The sequence below is a fragment of the Podarcis liolepis genome (assembly GCF_965112155.1).
Source record: "Podarcis liolepis genome assembly, chromosome: 5".
In the NCBI taxonomy this organism is placed as follows: Eukaryota; Metazoa; Chordata; class Lepidosauria; order Squamata; family Lacertidae; genus Podarcis; species Podarcis liolepis.
The window spans coordinates 68,862,443-68,879,132 of NC_139556.1; the positions used below are offsets into that span (position 1 = coordinate 68,862,443).

The window sequence follows — 16,690 nt, forward strand, 5'->3', positions numbered from 1 at the left end:
TTTTATTGAGCTAGCCAACAACAATAATAATCTTCTGCTGATATATTAAATGGTGCATCTAGAAATGGCCGGAGGGGACAGGCTGCAATTTCATGAAAATAATAAAGTCCTAACCAAATTTACCAATTATCCATCTTTCTGTTGGATGTGGAGACAAGGTCAATAATACACTTGAGGGTATACCTTAAGTGTACTTTATCTATTTTTACAAATGCCATATATTTTATAAAGTCTTGTTTCTATTGTGCCTCTTTTTTTCCTCCCCCCCCCTCCTTTTGCTGAGGTACCAATATCTGTTAAAAGAAATATGAAATCTTCCTTTGTGGAAAATATACTAAGCTTAAGCGGCTGAAGGAGCCCATGGCTTCAAATGCTGCAGACAAGCCACCATTTTTCATGGTGGGTTCATGCATCTCTTAATTGCCATAGAAAGTTTCACCTAAAGCAATTTTTGAAGCAAATTTGGATGTTCTAACGTGGACAAACAATCCGAGAAATTTTAAGAGAAACAAAATGGGTTTCAGAAATCAGTAAAAATGGAGGAGGGGGGAGGGAGAGAGAAATTCGGGAAGGTTGAAAACTTTCAAGATGCCTTTAAAAAAAGCTCATTGGTCATCTAGCTCACAATTGCCAACAGAGCTCTCCAGGGTTTCATCCAAAAGGAATTTCTTCCAGCCCTATCTGGAGTGCTGGGGAACTTGAGATCTACTGCTGAGCTATGGCCTGTTAGTATTGGGCTACTGCGTCTGAAGAAAACTTACTGCATAAAGAGCACTCTCTTATTTTTACTGTACATAAACTCTTTTTATTTTTGTGGTAAGGAAGACTCAACTAAAAAATCGCTCTTTAGAATTCTGCCAGTCAGCCAAACTAGGTAGTTTGACAAGTTAAGTGATGCAACTCAACCACAGATGAAATGGACTGGCCAGCAGGCAGCTTGCAGTGAACTACGTAACTGGGAAATAATGGGATGGCATCCACAGAGCTATAACCAATTAGATGAATGCAATTATGATTTAATGAGGTATTCTTTCACATTTAAGAATCCATATTAGGTTTACAATGTGGTCACTTAGGAAAGCCAATGATCATGTAATGCCCCCTTTGAGCATGATTTATGACACATATCTGCTTCACAAAATTGTGGAAGTCGGGCTTTCATCTCTAGGATGTTGTTTAGCATCTTAAAGATGATAAAGTCCCTGGAGTATAAAATGTGTCTACAATTATGTGAATATTTGGGCTGCCTCTTCAGTTGTTTTTTATTTTAAAAACACAAAAATCTAGGAACAGAACACTGTTAAAGGAGAAGCATGCTGTAATGGATCCATTTTTGTGAAATCAAACTGAATACTGCCATAATCAGATTTAATTATTTGAATCATTACATATGTTTGTACTGTATGAAGGATAGGGAATAGCAACTCATCTTTAGTGGCCTTCTTTTCCATCAATTTCTACATTGGCAGTGCCGTTCCCATCCATATTTTTTGAGCCAAGTCCATGACACTGCAGATAATGCAATGAGTATGAACCCTGGGAGCAACTGAGTGCCTTTGAAAAACTGGGAAGCTGGAATGCACAACTGGTAACAGATGACCCACTGGGGAAACACTGGCATATGCTCATGAAGGATCATGCAATAAAGACTCTCCTCCTGCAAAAGAGGGGAGTGGTTGTGGGCGGGAGCCGGTTCCCGCCTCAAGCAGGGGGCGTTAGCCCCCTTGCCTCCTTCTCACCTGGCTGGCGCACCACGCCCACGGGCAGGCACCCAACCAGGTGCCTCCGAAGGGTCATGGACGGCAGCGTCAATTGCTGCTGCGCCAGCCACGCGGCCCTCACTCTTCGTCGTCCCGTTGCGAGTCAACAGGTCTACCCTCCTTGCTGTCTGCAGAAGCCAGGGAAGTATTTCGCAAGGCTTAGAGTGGGGGGGGGGCTGTTTATTGCTATCGGAGCTTATTCCTTGTGATTGGAGTACTGGGAGAGTTTTGGATCTTTGCGGCGAGCCTTTTGGGCTCGGGTGGCGCTTAGGCATTGGAATAATGTGTTGTGGTGTGTGGAAGGGCTAGGTGTGGCCATCGCCTACGCCTTCAATTCTTGGATATTCCGTTAAAGAAATCCAGCGGTCGTGTATTCTGTCCGATGCCTGTGTGGCGGGAGGCCATGGCACGACCCTCGGTGACATCAGAGGAGAGCTTATAGTTGGATTAGCATCAACAGGCTCCACCTACTGGTGAATAAACCCCCCTCTCTTAGACTCACCCCTCTCCAAGTGGGTGGAGTCAGTTGACGTAATCCAATGCCTAAACCAATACCTTTTCACTTGCTTTAATCAATAAATTTGTGGCCTTTTCTTGCCCATTAACCTTATATCACGTGTCCGTGTGTTTTCATTCCACTATGCGGGGATCGGGTCCTCGAACCACAACTAACCTTGGGGTTTCAGATTTCTGTGACACCAAAATTCGATGCACACTCGCCAATGGAGGCTAAAGCCGTGAAAAAACTCAATATGGAGGCTAAATGGCCAAGATATTGGGAAATTTTGGAACAAGAGGGTGATAAATTGAAATTACAGAGTTATGAGAAATTGAAGGCTAAAGTACGAGACTGGCTCCACTATTATCAAATAATGGAGGTTTATAAACAAGACAGGAAAATTGGCTTCCAGGTGGAGAAATCAAAATTAGAAACAGAACTGTTAGAACCCAATGCTAAAAATTTGTCAAGAATGTATAACTTGTTGCTGAAATGGAATACACAAGATGAAACAGTTAAATCAGTTATGATTAAGTGGGCACAGGACATTGGTCATAACATTATGTTTGCTGACTGGGAACAGTTGTGGACCACTGGTTTAAAATTTACGGCATGTAATGCCTTAAAAGAAAATATTATGAAAATGATTTATAGGTGGTACATGACCCCAGTCAAGCTAGCAAAAATTTACCATTTGCCTGATAATAAGTGTTGGAAATGTAAAGAAATTGAAGGTACTTTTTACCACCTTTGGTGGACGTGCCCGAAGATTAAGGCCTTCTGGGAAATGATATATAATGAAATAAAAAAGGTACTTAAATGTACTTTCCCTAAGAAACCAGAGGCCTTTCTCTTGGGCATTGTCGGCCAATCGGTGCTAAAGAAAGACCGAACTTTTTTCATGTATGCCACAATAGCAGCAAGAATACTTATCGCAAAGTATTGGAAGACACAAGACCTACCCACTCTGGAAGAATGGCAGATGAAGGTGATAGACTATATGGGACTGGCTGAAATGACCGGCAGAATCCGCGACCAGGGGAAAGAGACGGCGGATGAAGATTGGAAGAAATTTAAAATTTATCTTAAGAAGTATTGTAAAATTAATGAATGTTAAAATGTCGAGGTTTTAGAGAAAAAAAGGGATTACAGCTGTAAAAGATTAAGTAAAAGAAATGAATAAGGGGGAAATTTTGAAAAAAACCAAGGTTTAGGATTTGCTGAAACAAATTTGGAGATTGGGATGTAGAAAGGGGATGTATGGGGAAGTCGATGAAGTAAGGTTTAAGAAATAAGGATATGAAATTGTACATGTTTGTTTGTGTGCTTGTGTGTCGGTGTTGTGTATTGTTTGTGTTTACAAAAACTGTGAAAAACCAATAAATTTTTTTATAAAAAAACCCAAAATTCGACGCACACACCTCTTGTCTTCCATTCAACACAATAGTTGTGGCACCTCGAAGACTCCATGCCCAGTGCAACCAAACCAGTCGTGCCACCCTAAATCTGCCACTGAACTAACCATCCTGCTACATTTTGTTTCTGTGTTGCTGCACCAACCTGCAAAGCTATTTTACTCATTGCCCACTATTTTGTGCAAATCAATACCTTAAATCATAGTGCATTGTGTGATTCAAGTATATGAGGAAATATTCTTTCTTTCTTTCTTTCTTTCTTTCTTTCTTTCTTTCTTTCTTTCTTCCTTTCTTCCTTTCTTCCTTTCTTTCCTTTCTTTCCTTCCTTCCTTCCTTCCTTCCTTCCTTCCTTCTTGTCCACTGCAGTAACCTCTGTGGCACACAATGGTCTCCAGTAAAGTTCCCCGAAGGGTCAGTTCTTTGAACACACGCAAAATATTAGTTCATGAGTACATGTGTAGCAAAGCTGGTAACAGGAAAGGGTGATTTAAATCAGGAAAATTGCACAGGATAGGGTTGAACCTACTCTCCCAGTGTAACCAGCCTCATCTGAGCCACAGGACTATTTGATTTTTTCTCAAAACAAACAAAAACATGCAGGAATGTCTGTTCAAAGATACCGCATCTTGCCTTAAGGTGTAATTAGATGATCAGTTTATATTTACATGTCTGCAACTTCTGCACTCAAAACATGGTGTGATTTCCATGGTGCTATAAGCTCTGAAGATTCTGTGGCTTCCATAGCCAACATACTCTCAGTAACAGATAGGTAGCCGTGCTGGTCTGCCATAGTCAAAATAAAAAAACTTAAAACCATGGAGAGACCTGGTTTGAACAAAGACATTGGATTCTTATCTCATTATACATGACTAAGCCATTTCTCACCTTCTCACCCCTTGCCTTTTCCTGTAAGACCTATTGCAGTCGTTAAGAGTCGTCAACAGGCTCATCTCAGCCACCTGCCAATCACCCATTCCCACCACCCTTCTGAGTAATACCCCTCCCCACCTTCTCACTATATAGAAGGATCTGGCAACTTCTGTTTCAGTGTATCTGAAGAAGTGTGCATGCACACAAAAGCTCATACCAAGAACTAACTTAGTTGGTCTTTAAGGTGCTACTGGAAGGAATTTTTTTATTTATACTCTCAGTAATCTATCTTGCAGTAATCTACCTTACTCAAAGTATAGGCAGCTCTAGCTCTTAATTTGTGTATTTTGTTTTAGAGACTGATTGTAAAATGATACAATATTAGCAACAGCAAATTGTCGTGAAATTGAAGTCCATGCTTTTGATAGGCCTGCGACCACAAGAACATTTTGCAGTTACAAAGTGCTACCACCAACAGAGCTAAATCTGTTATTTCTGCATCTTAAAACTACTGCTTCCCCTCCCCTCTAATCCCTTGTATAGGAACTTGGGGAAACACCCACAGTGAGCTCAGGAGAGCAATATGAAGAGATGAAGCATGCTGCTTGACTTTTGGATCAAGGATTTCTATCCTGATTAATATGGAAAGGTCAGTCTTAATTTAAACCTCGGCAAACTGCACATGAGCCTTCTGTCAATGAACTGCATTTCATAGCAACCCCAAAATAATCTTATTTGCATAGCCAGGAGGATAGCTGATATCATTTTAGGCGTTCCGAGGTCAAGTGTGCTCAGGTTGCAGACCGAAGCAGAAGCTTAACAGGCCATTTGTTCATAAAGGAATACTAACATTTACTAATGCTGCCTGGCGTATCTTAAGAATTCTCTTTATTTCTACATGTTGAAGATATTAAAGAGGTCAGAACTTCAGGAAAAGCTAGACAAAAAAACCCCAATTTGATAGGCAGCTGAAGTAAAGGGTTTAATTTACAGAGATAGATCAAGCCTGTTCCATCAAAATACAGAGTTTAGGGAATACTAGCAAAGCATAAGTGTCCAAATACATTGTTTGGAGTTATACCAACAAGGATTTATAGCGGGGATGATGAGATCATGAAACTAAAACAATCAGATTTTTTTTTAAAAAAAATCTAATGCGAGTGGGGAGTTCTGTAATAAGAGCTGAAGTTTTTTGTTTTTTTTTTTAAGCCAATTCAGTTTACTGCTCCTTTAAAAGCTTGGGCACAACTAAGCCAAAGTTAGGCAGTTCAAAAATGGATTTCAGTGGCAGAATTAAGCATGCACAGACCAGTGAATAAGAGTTTAAAGTGGTTAGTTTTGCCTGGATGGTGTCTTTTATTCTAATCAGAGTTTGATTTTTTATACAAACTTCCTATGTATTATGCACATCCATAAAAATATGCAGGAGCCGACAAACAAGCAAATATAAACAAAAAAGCAAAATGATAGACTTCAGTCTAAGGAATTGTAACAGGTCTGCCAAATTCTACAAAGATTCCACAGAAACTGATTTATTGCAAGATCCCTCCACTCTTCTTTCCCTTGAGAGATACTGCCCAGTGTATCAGAATTACATTATTTCCTACCGCGATTCATTAAACTGATGTATCAGTTCACTGTAATGAAGTTTTAGTATATCCTAGATATCCTTCCCACATAACCAGACTTTAACCCTCTCCATCCCAGAGTAGAGTAAGAAAGAGATGGATGAAAAAGAAGAAGCAGACAAGACAATTCTTCCCTGGGTCATGCTCCTCAGGTGGAAAGACAAATCATCTTGGGAGCTTCTTCACCCTTTGCCTGCTCCCCAGTCTCCAGTCTCCAGGTGCTAGCTGAACCCACCGGAGTCTTTTTCAATATTGGAAAGAGATACTGGAGGGTATAATAAAGTAAAAGGAGAACTGAATGCAGCAATGGGACAGCTTAGATGCTTGGTTTAAAATTAGATACCTAAAAAAAAAATTTTTTTTTAGTAAGTTGCTGACAAGTAATTCACTAATTAATTTTTTTTTATCTTCAAGCATAATATCTAACACAACTGCAGAAATACGCATAGGCTGCCAACATTTTTGCTCCTGGATTCCACACCTGCAAGCACCCTTAGGGCACAAGCACAGTCTTTCTAGAAGCCTGCTGATCACACTGAGTTTCCAAGTCAGATCTAAGTCCATTTTCAGCACCTACTTCAGAACGACACAACACAGCTCAACCCACCTCGTTCAGGTGTGGTTCATTTATAATAATCTTCTGCACTCCAGTTTCAATATTTTAGGGAAACAAAAGTTCAAAATAAAGATCCAGGCAACACTTGAAGATATTTACTAGTCTTTTTCCACATTTAATATATGAATGACTTCTCCTTTTGGGGTCAATACAGTGGTACCTCTGATTATGAACTTAATTTGTTCCGGAGGTCCATTCTTAACCTGTTCTTAACCTGAGGTACCACTTTAGCTAATGGGGCCTCCTGCTGCCGTGCGATTTCTGTTCTCATCCTGAGGTAAAGTTATTTACCCGAGGTACTACTTCCGGGTTAGCAGAGTCTGTAACCCAAGGTGTTTGTAACCTGAGGTACCACTGTACTCTCAGTTAGAAACAGGAAGTTGCTTTATACAGAGCCATACCAGTTGTCCACCTAGCTTGGTACTGTTTGCATCAGGAGTAATGGAAACAATTCGCTTCTAATGTTGTTGGGACCATCATTCCTAAATATTATCAATGTTGGCTGGGGCTGAAGGGGGTTCAGCAAAATCTGAAGGGTGCCCCATTGGCCACACCTGGTTTACACTGTTTTGCAGCAACTCTCCAGAGTTTCAGACAGGAGTCCAGCACTGTCTAGAGATAGCAGGGATTGAACTGGAGATGGTCGGCATGCAAATCATCTGCTTTGGGACTGAGCAATGGGCCTTCCAAGAAAAAAACAGTCTTGCATAGGATTTTGTGGCAGTTGTCCCACACCCATATCTCAAGCTTTGTCTGTTCCAATGTGGTTTTTTTTTACTTTGGAAGAGGAGCGGCAGTTGAATTTCCAAGCCTCACCACAAAGGTGGCACAAGGGCCGATAAAGTAAGACACATCTGTGAACAAGTATCAACTTTAAAGGACACTCAACTTTTCCCTAAATGCTCCCTGAGAAAATTTATAGGGACCAAGCTAATTCAAAATTAAGCTGGAGAGGGCTCAGCAATTGCAATCTCTATGTGAGGAAACATATACGCCAAAGGCCACAGGCCAGACTTATGCTCAATAAGTCAATATGGAGAAGAGCTATACTTAGTAGGATTACACATGCGAAAAGGCAAGCTGTAACCAATTCTCTGAGCAAGAGACCTAGCATTTAGGAATCATGACAACCTATTTTGAAACAGCAGTTTTACCTCTCAATCATCACACAGCAAGTAATAGAAACCACAGCTGAGATCTCTCGGCTTTTAAATAGCTCATTGATTTTGGATTGAATCCATTCACAGCACTGTGCTTGAACCTCATTTTGTAATTAACTACAAACCGGGATGGATACTTTCAATCAAAGCCCATGTGGCTTTCAGCACGTCACTGCAAATCAGCATTGCTAATCAAACCTTCCCCTGTGTATCCCAGACATTTTTCTGAAGTTGTTTGTACGAGCATAATCGGGATGAGGTTACCTGCCCCTGTATAAACCTGTAAAATCACTTAGATTATCTGACAAAATTCTACTCATGGAACTGCATCCTACAGAATATCACAGGGTGGTGATATCACAAGATGGACATTTTCTGCTTTTGCTCCTTTATTATGGAATGCTCTCCTCCCTGCTATATGTAAACCAGCTTCAGATGTATTGTAAAAACTTATTTTGTCCAGGCTTTCCTTGATTCCTAGACCCTGCTTATGTCGGAATCCCCTTGATCCTTTTCACATATAGTGCTAGTAAGCCAGGTGTCCCCCCCCCCAACTTATATTTGTGCATCTGGTTCTTCCTGCCTAAGTGTAGTATCTTACATTTGTCCCCACTGAAACTCATTTTGTTAGTTTGGGCCCAGTTCTCCAATGTGTTAAGGTCATCTTGAATCATGATTCTGTCTTCTCTGGCATTAGCAATCCCTCCCAGTTTAGTGTCATCTGCAGTTCTGGTGAACATCCCCTCAATTCCTTCATCCAAGTCGTTTATAAAGACAATGAATAACAATGGGCCCAGATCAGAACCCTTTGGCACCCCACTTGTCCATTTTTCCCAGGATGATGAAAAACCATTAGTTTCCCCCCAAATAATTCTGGGAAACGTTTGTTAAGGGTGTTGAGCTTTGATAGGAGACCCCTATTTTCCTCACAGAGCTACAATTCCCCGAGTTCCCTGTGAAAAGGGCTTGATTGTTAAACCACAGTGCTGTGAATGTGTGGTCAGTGGAAAAACCACTTAGCTAGACCATGCCTGGGGAAGCAGAAATAGTGTTGACAAAATTAGTTTTAAAACTAAGAAGCGTTCAGCAGTTATAATGTTTGTGGTAAGGGACAGCCACCATACGCTGTGGGCTCATGATATCAGTACGTAGCAATTCTAGTAGAAGGATATTGTGTGGGGTGGAATACAATGTGATCTACTGAAGAGGCAGCAGGGAATCTCTGGTTACTCATACTTTTGCTTTTTTTATATATTGATTTATTTTCCTACCTGACAAGTCTGTTTATGCCGTGAACTACAACATCTCAGCCTTCTGAATAGAGGGACGCCTGTTTGCTGGCACTCATTTGAAATGGTTGGCCAATGACAGACTAGGATACTGTCGGGAATCATTCACCAGTGGAATTCCTTCAATTGTTAGAATGAAGTGTGCATTCACACACAGACACACACTCCATCTGTTCCTCTTGGTGCAATCTGGAGGACTGTGTGGAGGAATCAGAACAATATGAAGCACTAGCAAGCAGTGCCAACAATTCATTTCCTTGCTTGTCAGAGAAATGACAAGGATTCTGTGACAGGGCTACATCGCTCTTTACTCCACCAAATAGGAAAGAAGAAAAATCCAGAATTATAAGTAGGGTCTGGCTTAGGCTTGCAAGAAGCTCAGAAATTGTTTCAGGCATTGTGTGTTTCATACCACACCAGTTCAATCACCATCACTAGGAAGCTTATAATTCCTCTGTCCTTTAAGAACAAATGAACCAGAAGAGAAATGCTCCAAATCAAATCAAAATCCAATTTGTCTCAAACAGTTGAGTTTAAAACAAACCATTTCTTCACATCCCCTAATACCTGTTAATTCACCGACTGAAGCCTGGGATAGGTTTCAAAGAACCATGTCCTGCATATCCCTAGAGAAAACAGCAGCAGAATGAATAAATTACCAGTATTTGGATTCTCATTACCTTAAATTACCCTCAGCGTAAAAATGACAGGAGTAGAGCCATCTCTCTCTCTCTCTCTCTCTCTCTCTCTCTCTCTCTCTCTTGTTTTGCACGCAGCACCTGTTACCACTTCATTCAAAGTGTTTGGAGGGGAGACTTCTCTTTAGTTTCTGTGAGCGGCAAAGCTTTACTCACACACATACACCCTTGATATTTCTTCCCATCGAAATTGTTTGTCTCCACATGTGTGCCATTTGAACCCATCAAGAATAAATAGAAATTTACTTTGTTCTTGGGAATTTTCCTCAGGAGGGAAGACAGCAAGCGGGACGTTCGGCTTCCAAACTGTTCAGAAACCAAAGCATGGCTTCTGATTGGCTGCAGGAACCTCCTGCAGCCAATTGGAAGCCCCGTCAGACATTCAGGTTCCAAAGAACGTTCACAAACCAGAACACTCACTTCCAGGTTTGCGGGAGCCAAAACGTCTGAGTACCAAGGTGTCTGGGATGCAAGATATGACTGTACAAGAAAAGCCGCATTCATTCTACACAGCTAAGGCACAATTGCTCTTAAAGGAGCAGAAGGCTTTTTCAGCTGAAGAGGAGGGAGAAAGAGCAGTTCATAAATGTCCTGTGTCAAACAAGTAGTGGCAAATAAGTAATAATAATAATAATAATAATAATAATAATCAACCACAAATTATTATAAGGAAGAGTCCTCCCCTTCATAAATCTCCCTATCCAAGGCAACCAGGCAAGTGAGTGGAAACTAGAGGGGACTCCCAAACTGAATAAATGAAATAACAACCCTTAAGCAAAAATGAATACAGGTTCATCTTTCGACTCAAGTTCTGACAATATTAACATGCACCTCTGGCATTGTGAAGCGGTGCCACTTTCAGAAGCAGGACTTCCCAGTTAAAATCAATGTTTCCCATTAAAGACCTTAAAGAAACGTGGAATCAGAGTTTTCATTTTGCACAGCACCACTTGTCACATTTCAGATCTTCCCTTGACAGTCAAGCCACCCGGTCTGCTCCTGCCTCTTCATTGCAGATGAGAAGCATCGGAATTTAGGACAAATTTCACCAGCCTTTCCTGCTGCTGTTCCCACCCCACCCCCCTCCTTTGTGACTTGGTGACTGGAAGGGAAGAAGGGGAGGGAAACTGGGAGCAGAGAAGGATGGAGGGCTGGCAATGAGCCATCGCAAGCTGAGCTGAAAGCTCACAGGGTGGTTTTGCTCACCTTGCAATGACTTGGAGTTTCTGAACTGGGGGAATACTGTATTTTTTTTATTATTAAGAAAAAACCTGCAAGATAGGCTGCCGTTGCTAGTAATATACAACTGCTGTTTTGAAGATATTGATAATGAACCCAAATAGATGGGAGGAATGTTGTTGCTGGCATAAGCCCTCTTCCCTGTATCTAGAGGTGTACATCAGCGAGCAGCGCACCCTTCACTGTTAAAGGCAGTTGACACAGCAACTAGTAAAAGCAAGTCAAAACTAAAAATATTTTTAGAATGCAACTGATTTATTAAGTGTGTGCCCCAGCAATGGTTTGCTAATATTGCAAATCTTTTTATTAAAACAGAGAATTCGGCGGCAGCACTAAGCTTAACCACATGTATGAAGTGGGCAGGATGCCAAGAACAACAATATCTATGTGCAGATGTGATGAATTTAATGTAGCCTTATATACTAATCATTCTATGCGAATCTGGCAGCTGTTAAAATTATCCCATTTCAGCCCTAATGGCAAGACTATTGAAATAACCTCCAAAATATAGCTTAAAAACTAAGTCCTTATAGGTGAAAGTATTAAAAAAGGTGTTTGTAAGTCCGCATTTTTCTAAGAAAAGTATTATGTCAAACTATTTGAATAGAGGTCGGCTGGCGATTGCACTTTCCTTTAAGGTTTTTAAGCCGGTACCCAAGTCTTTCAATTAACACTCTTACAGCACAGTCCTTAGAGCACTACCTTTCGTTCACTTCAGCAGGACAGAAAAGCATTGCAAGCATCAACCTATTGGTCCACCACGATTAATTACACAGGATTGAACATCCCACAGAGAGGAGGATATCCATTTCTTTGTTTATTTAAAATGGAATTCTCAAGATGCTGATCACAGAGCTCAGATTGGATTCAAAAGCAGCAGCCAAATTAAGGCAAGGTTATGCACCAGTGGAAATCCCAATGTCAAATTAATGCTTGCCTTCAGAATTCTGTAATCTTGGGCAATGTTTCAGCTTTATTTTTGGATGCACACCGTGCAGGCTTAGCTATCTTACACAAGGCAGATTGTTTTGACCATTTAACCCATTGAGAGATTTCATTATTTGGCTCTTTAGCCAGCTCATTTAATCTCCTTGTATACAGTGGTGCCCCGCAAGACGAATGCCTCGCAAGACAGAAAACTCGCTAGACGAAAGAGTTTTCCATTTTGGAGGAGCTTCACAAAACGAATCTCCTATGGGCTTGCTTCGCAAGACAAAAATGTATTGCGAGTTCCTGTGGGTTTTTTCCCCTTCCCCCCTTTTTCTAAGCTGCTAAGCCGCTTATCAGCTGATCCGATCAGCCGATAAGCCGCTAAAAGCCGCTAATAGCACTAATCCGCTAATCCATCAATGGGCTTGCTTCGCAAGACGAAAAAACTGCTAGACGAAGAGAATCACAGAACAGATTCTTTTCGTCTTGAGAGGCACCACTGTACACACAATACATTTAAAGCACAAAGGATCCTGGGAAAGACTCTCCTCCCTGGAAGAGAGGGGAGTGGTTGTGGGCGGGAGACCGAGCTCCGCCCCCGGTAGGGGGCATTAGCCCCCTCCCCTCCTACCTGGCTGGCACCCACGCCCACCGGAGGTGGCCAACCAGGTGCCTCCGGGAGGCGTGTGTAGCAGCTTAATGCTGTGGTGCCAGCTCCGCCTCCTCCTCATTCGTTGTCGTCCCTCAGCACACAATACATTTAAAGCACAAAGGATCCTGGGAACTGTAGCTCACCCTTAAGAAACTATAGTTCCTGTGCTCCTTTGGGAGAAGTCACATGCTTTAAATGTATGGTGTGCACACAGCCCAAGGAAGTTAATAACAACATGCACCGAGGACACAAAACACAAGTTGCCAAGAGCACACAGTTCATCACTAAAGGAACTGTCACTTTCCAAATCATTAAAAAAAATAAATCAAGGAGCTGCCTCTGTCCAAAGATATTCTGGCCTTGGACTGACATCAAATGGGTGGGAAGTATCCACTGAAACTATCATATTGCCCTTGGCACCCAGTGGTTGTGTCTTCCTGTTTCAGATCTCTTGTCACGTCTTTGGATGAGCCAGTCCCATTGCCTGAATATCAAAGGGAGGGACACTCTCGCTTGACCAGATCAGACCAGGCTTGCCTGGTGGACAACAGGGCTTTGTTGGTGCTTGTATTTAAATTCACAGTCATGCTTTTTAAGATGGTCTTTGGAGTACTATGATTATTTGAGTTTTTAAGGCAGGGTTAGAGAACCACTATCCACAGGCCGAATTCTGCCTGCCAGGCCTCTCCACTCCAGCCCACAAGGCCATTTCCCCTAAACCACAAAATCATACGTGGCATCAGGTATGGGGCAGGTACTGAGCTCCTGGCTGCATTTTAGGAAATGGTGATATTTAATTCTTGAATGGTGTGCTGGGTGGGACAGAAAATCTCTATATAAAGAAATAAATCTACCAGGCTGCATTTTTTAAAGTGATATATTATCCAACTGAAGACCATAAAACAACACTGAACAAATTTGGCAGGTTTTGTTTCGTTTTTTAAAAGTGCTGCAGTAGAACATTACTTTTAAGGAGAATATTTGTATCTATAGAATGTGAGAAGCCAAAAAGAAAAGAAAGAAATCAAAGAGTGGCTCATTTGTTGCTGAAAATATTGCATATTGTTCAGATTTTGAATTGACTAATTTGATATTCAGCCCATTCTTCAATGGTTCCAAGCAGCAGAAGTCTAATGAAAAAAGTGAATGAAGCTTATGTCCTCTGACCAGTCTGAGGCATGCAGCCTTTAATGTTTTATAATGATACCATGCAACAATAAACCAAACTCAATGCAGGGAAAACTATTTCAGGATAAAAAAATCCAAAAGGCGCCCCGGCTTGAGCAACAGAATGTTTATACAGTGTCATCTGAAGAAAAGATTTAGAGAGCCTTTTGAAACCTCACACAAACCAAAACGAACAAATGAGCCTTTGAGGCTTTTAAGAGGCCAAAGCTGAAAATTCTGGCGTGTTCTCACCTAAGGTGGACAAAGCAAGTTTATAACCACTCACAATACAATAATTTAGGTAGCCATTTCTGGAAAACGCTTGTAAATCCAAGCTACTTTGAAATGTCTAATGACTGATTTCACTCAGTCAAGCAATAAAGCGGCTTGGCTGACCTCAGGGCCTGACAGGTTAATCTATTCTGACCTTTGCTTTATTCTATAATGATGCTGAAAGATCACTTGAATAACTCACTGTCATTCAACAATGGCTCCATATTTCCCCTTCGGCACAGCAGAGGGCTCAAATGTGACTTGGTGCCAGATTTTCAAAACCGTGTGGGATACTAAGGCCTTTTCCTTCAAGACTGTGAAATAGAACAAATTGCTCCCCCACCCTTTCTCCTGTCACAGTATCCAACAGCAAAAGCACATTTCTGCCATCCAAATAGAAATTCTATTACAAAATATACTATTAATGCTGGAGAAAAACAGGACAGAGGGAGCTGTTGCCTCAGTCATGTCCGTCTTGCCTTACATAGCTTCACACCAGCATTTCTTGATTTCCAGTATTGGTAAGGAAATATTAGAACACATATTTGCGCAAGTCGGGCCAGGGGGTGGGGGTGAACAATGCTGCACTATTAGTTTATGTAGAAAAAGAGGTGTACAAATCCATTTTTATTTTTTAATGTCTAAAAGGCACACACAAAAATATATATAAAACCATCATTAAAAACCAAGATAACACAAACAAAACATTTAAAAACAAAATACTTAAAACTATTATCATGCGTCTGGATAGGCTTGATGAAACAGGCATTATTTTAGCTCATCAGGTACCCAAAACAGTAAAGTGAAGGTGTGTACCTAATGTCAATAGGCAATGAGTACAAGAGCACATTAAAAGGAATGACTCCTTGAAAATGGTTCTCTAAGATCCTGCTTCCCATGCCTCCTGTTTTGGAAGCTGCGTAGGACATTCGGTTTCCGAAAAACGTTCAAAAACCAGAACACTTCCAGGTTTTTGGCATTCGGGAGCCAAAACATATGAGTACCAAGGCGTTCGAGAACCAAGCCTTGACTGTATTATACTTACCTACATTTAACACATATTACTCTAATGTTATTTACATATACACAGCATCACAGTGTTGCTTTCATACGCTGATTGTAAGCTTCCTAGAAGCATGTGGCTGGCTGTGACTGGAACGTGGCTGCCTGACTAGATGTCCATCGGTCGAGCCAGCAAGCATGTTCTTATGCATTTATTGGCACAGGGAAGAAGTTGCTTCACATTTTTCTTAATATTCCTACCTTGAAAAGCTGTGATGTGACCGACAATCATATATTTCAGTTCAAAATTTAGAGTCTGGATGTTCTCCATCCTTTCTCTCCGAACTGCTGCTTGATAGCTTTCTTCCATCTTTCTAGTGCAACATGTTTGCACTTTGTGCTGGCAGATCTGTAAGTTGGAATCTGTTGCAAGAAAAGAATAAATTAAAAACAAACATCCTCAGTGAGCGCATCAACAAACAGCGCCAAAGATATTTCTAACAAGCAAAGTGATGCAGCTCCTAAGAAGTAAAATGTCCAGCCTTTCTGTACACTTCAAGGGCTCAGCGTCTGACTGCATTTATGACTGCATCAACTAAATTAAGGAAACGCCATCATATCCAGGATTACATGTACTGCAGCCTCTGTTCAAAAAGGAGCCCAATTCAGGCACATCATTTGTGGGAGCATCCCGACAACCTGTTGATCGAGCATCCGCCCTGCTTTGCTTGCAGTAAGATTAGATTACTTTGGCAATTTAAAATAAAAAAATTCCTTCCAGTTAGCACCTTAAAGACCAACTAAGTTAGTTCTTGGTATGAGCTTTCGTGTGCATGCACACTTCTTCAGATACCATCTTCAGATACCACTTCTTCAGATACCATCTGAAGAAGTGTGCTTGCACACGAAAGCTCATACCAAGAACTAACTTAGTTGGTCTTTAAGGTGCTACTGGAAGGAATTTTTTTATTTTGACTATGGCAGACCAACACGGCTACCTATCTGTATTTGGCAATTTAATGAGCTTCATTGTAGTTTGCTTGGAGGTGAGGAGGCTAGATGATGCTGTATCAAGGAAGCGTTATTCCACACTTTGTTGGGATGCTACTGAATCCCTCTTGAAAATAGAAAGCATCCTGAAGTGCCCTGTGTGTCCTCTTTACTATCAAGGAAAAAGCAACAGTCCTTTGAGTTGTGTATTCAATTGGTCTGCAACGTGTGTTGAGAGTGTGCATGTGAGTTGTACACATAATTTCAGGCCTCTGTTGACTTTAGTATGCATTGAAATTAAGCCAATTTCCATGGCTTCTGGAATGACTTTGAAGATAATGGAGTTGTGAGCTGGCCTACAGAAGGGGTGAAGGGACAGAATGAGCCGTCTGCCCCTTAGTACAGAGGCACAATAATCTCCACACAGCCAAAATGTGCTAGTCAAGTCAAGGACTGCCACTTTTGCAGAAACACCAGAGGCTGCATCTGCATTTTTGAGAAG

At 41.3% G+C, this 16,690-nt stretch overlaps 1 protein-coding gene across 3 annotated transcripts in view; it reads right to left on the bottom strand.

The window, feature by feature from the left end:
* Window positions 1-16,690, bottom strand: part of LOC310708276 (glypican-5-like) — a 410,849-nt gene that overhangs the window by 354,396 nt on the left and 39,763 nt on the right. For 2 of the 3 annotated variants that reach the window (XM_083506454.1, XM_083506453.1), the window contains exon 2: window positions 15,460-15,621. In XM_083506454.1, coding sequence (XP_083362580.1) covers window positions 15,460-15,621 — 162 coding nt within the window. Of the gene's footprint in view, window positions 1-15,420; window positions 15,622-16,690 lie in introns of all 3 variants that reach the window. The other variant, XM_083506452.1, reaches the window with a different exon arrangement.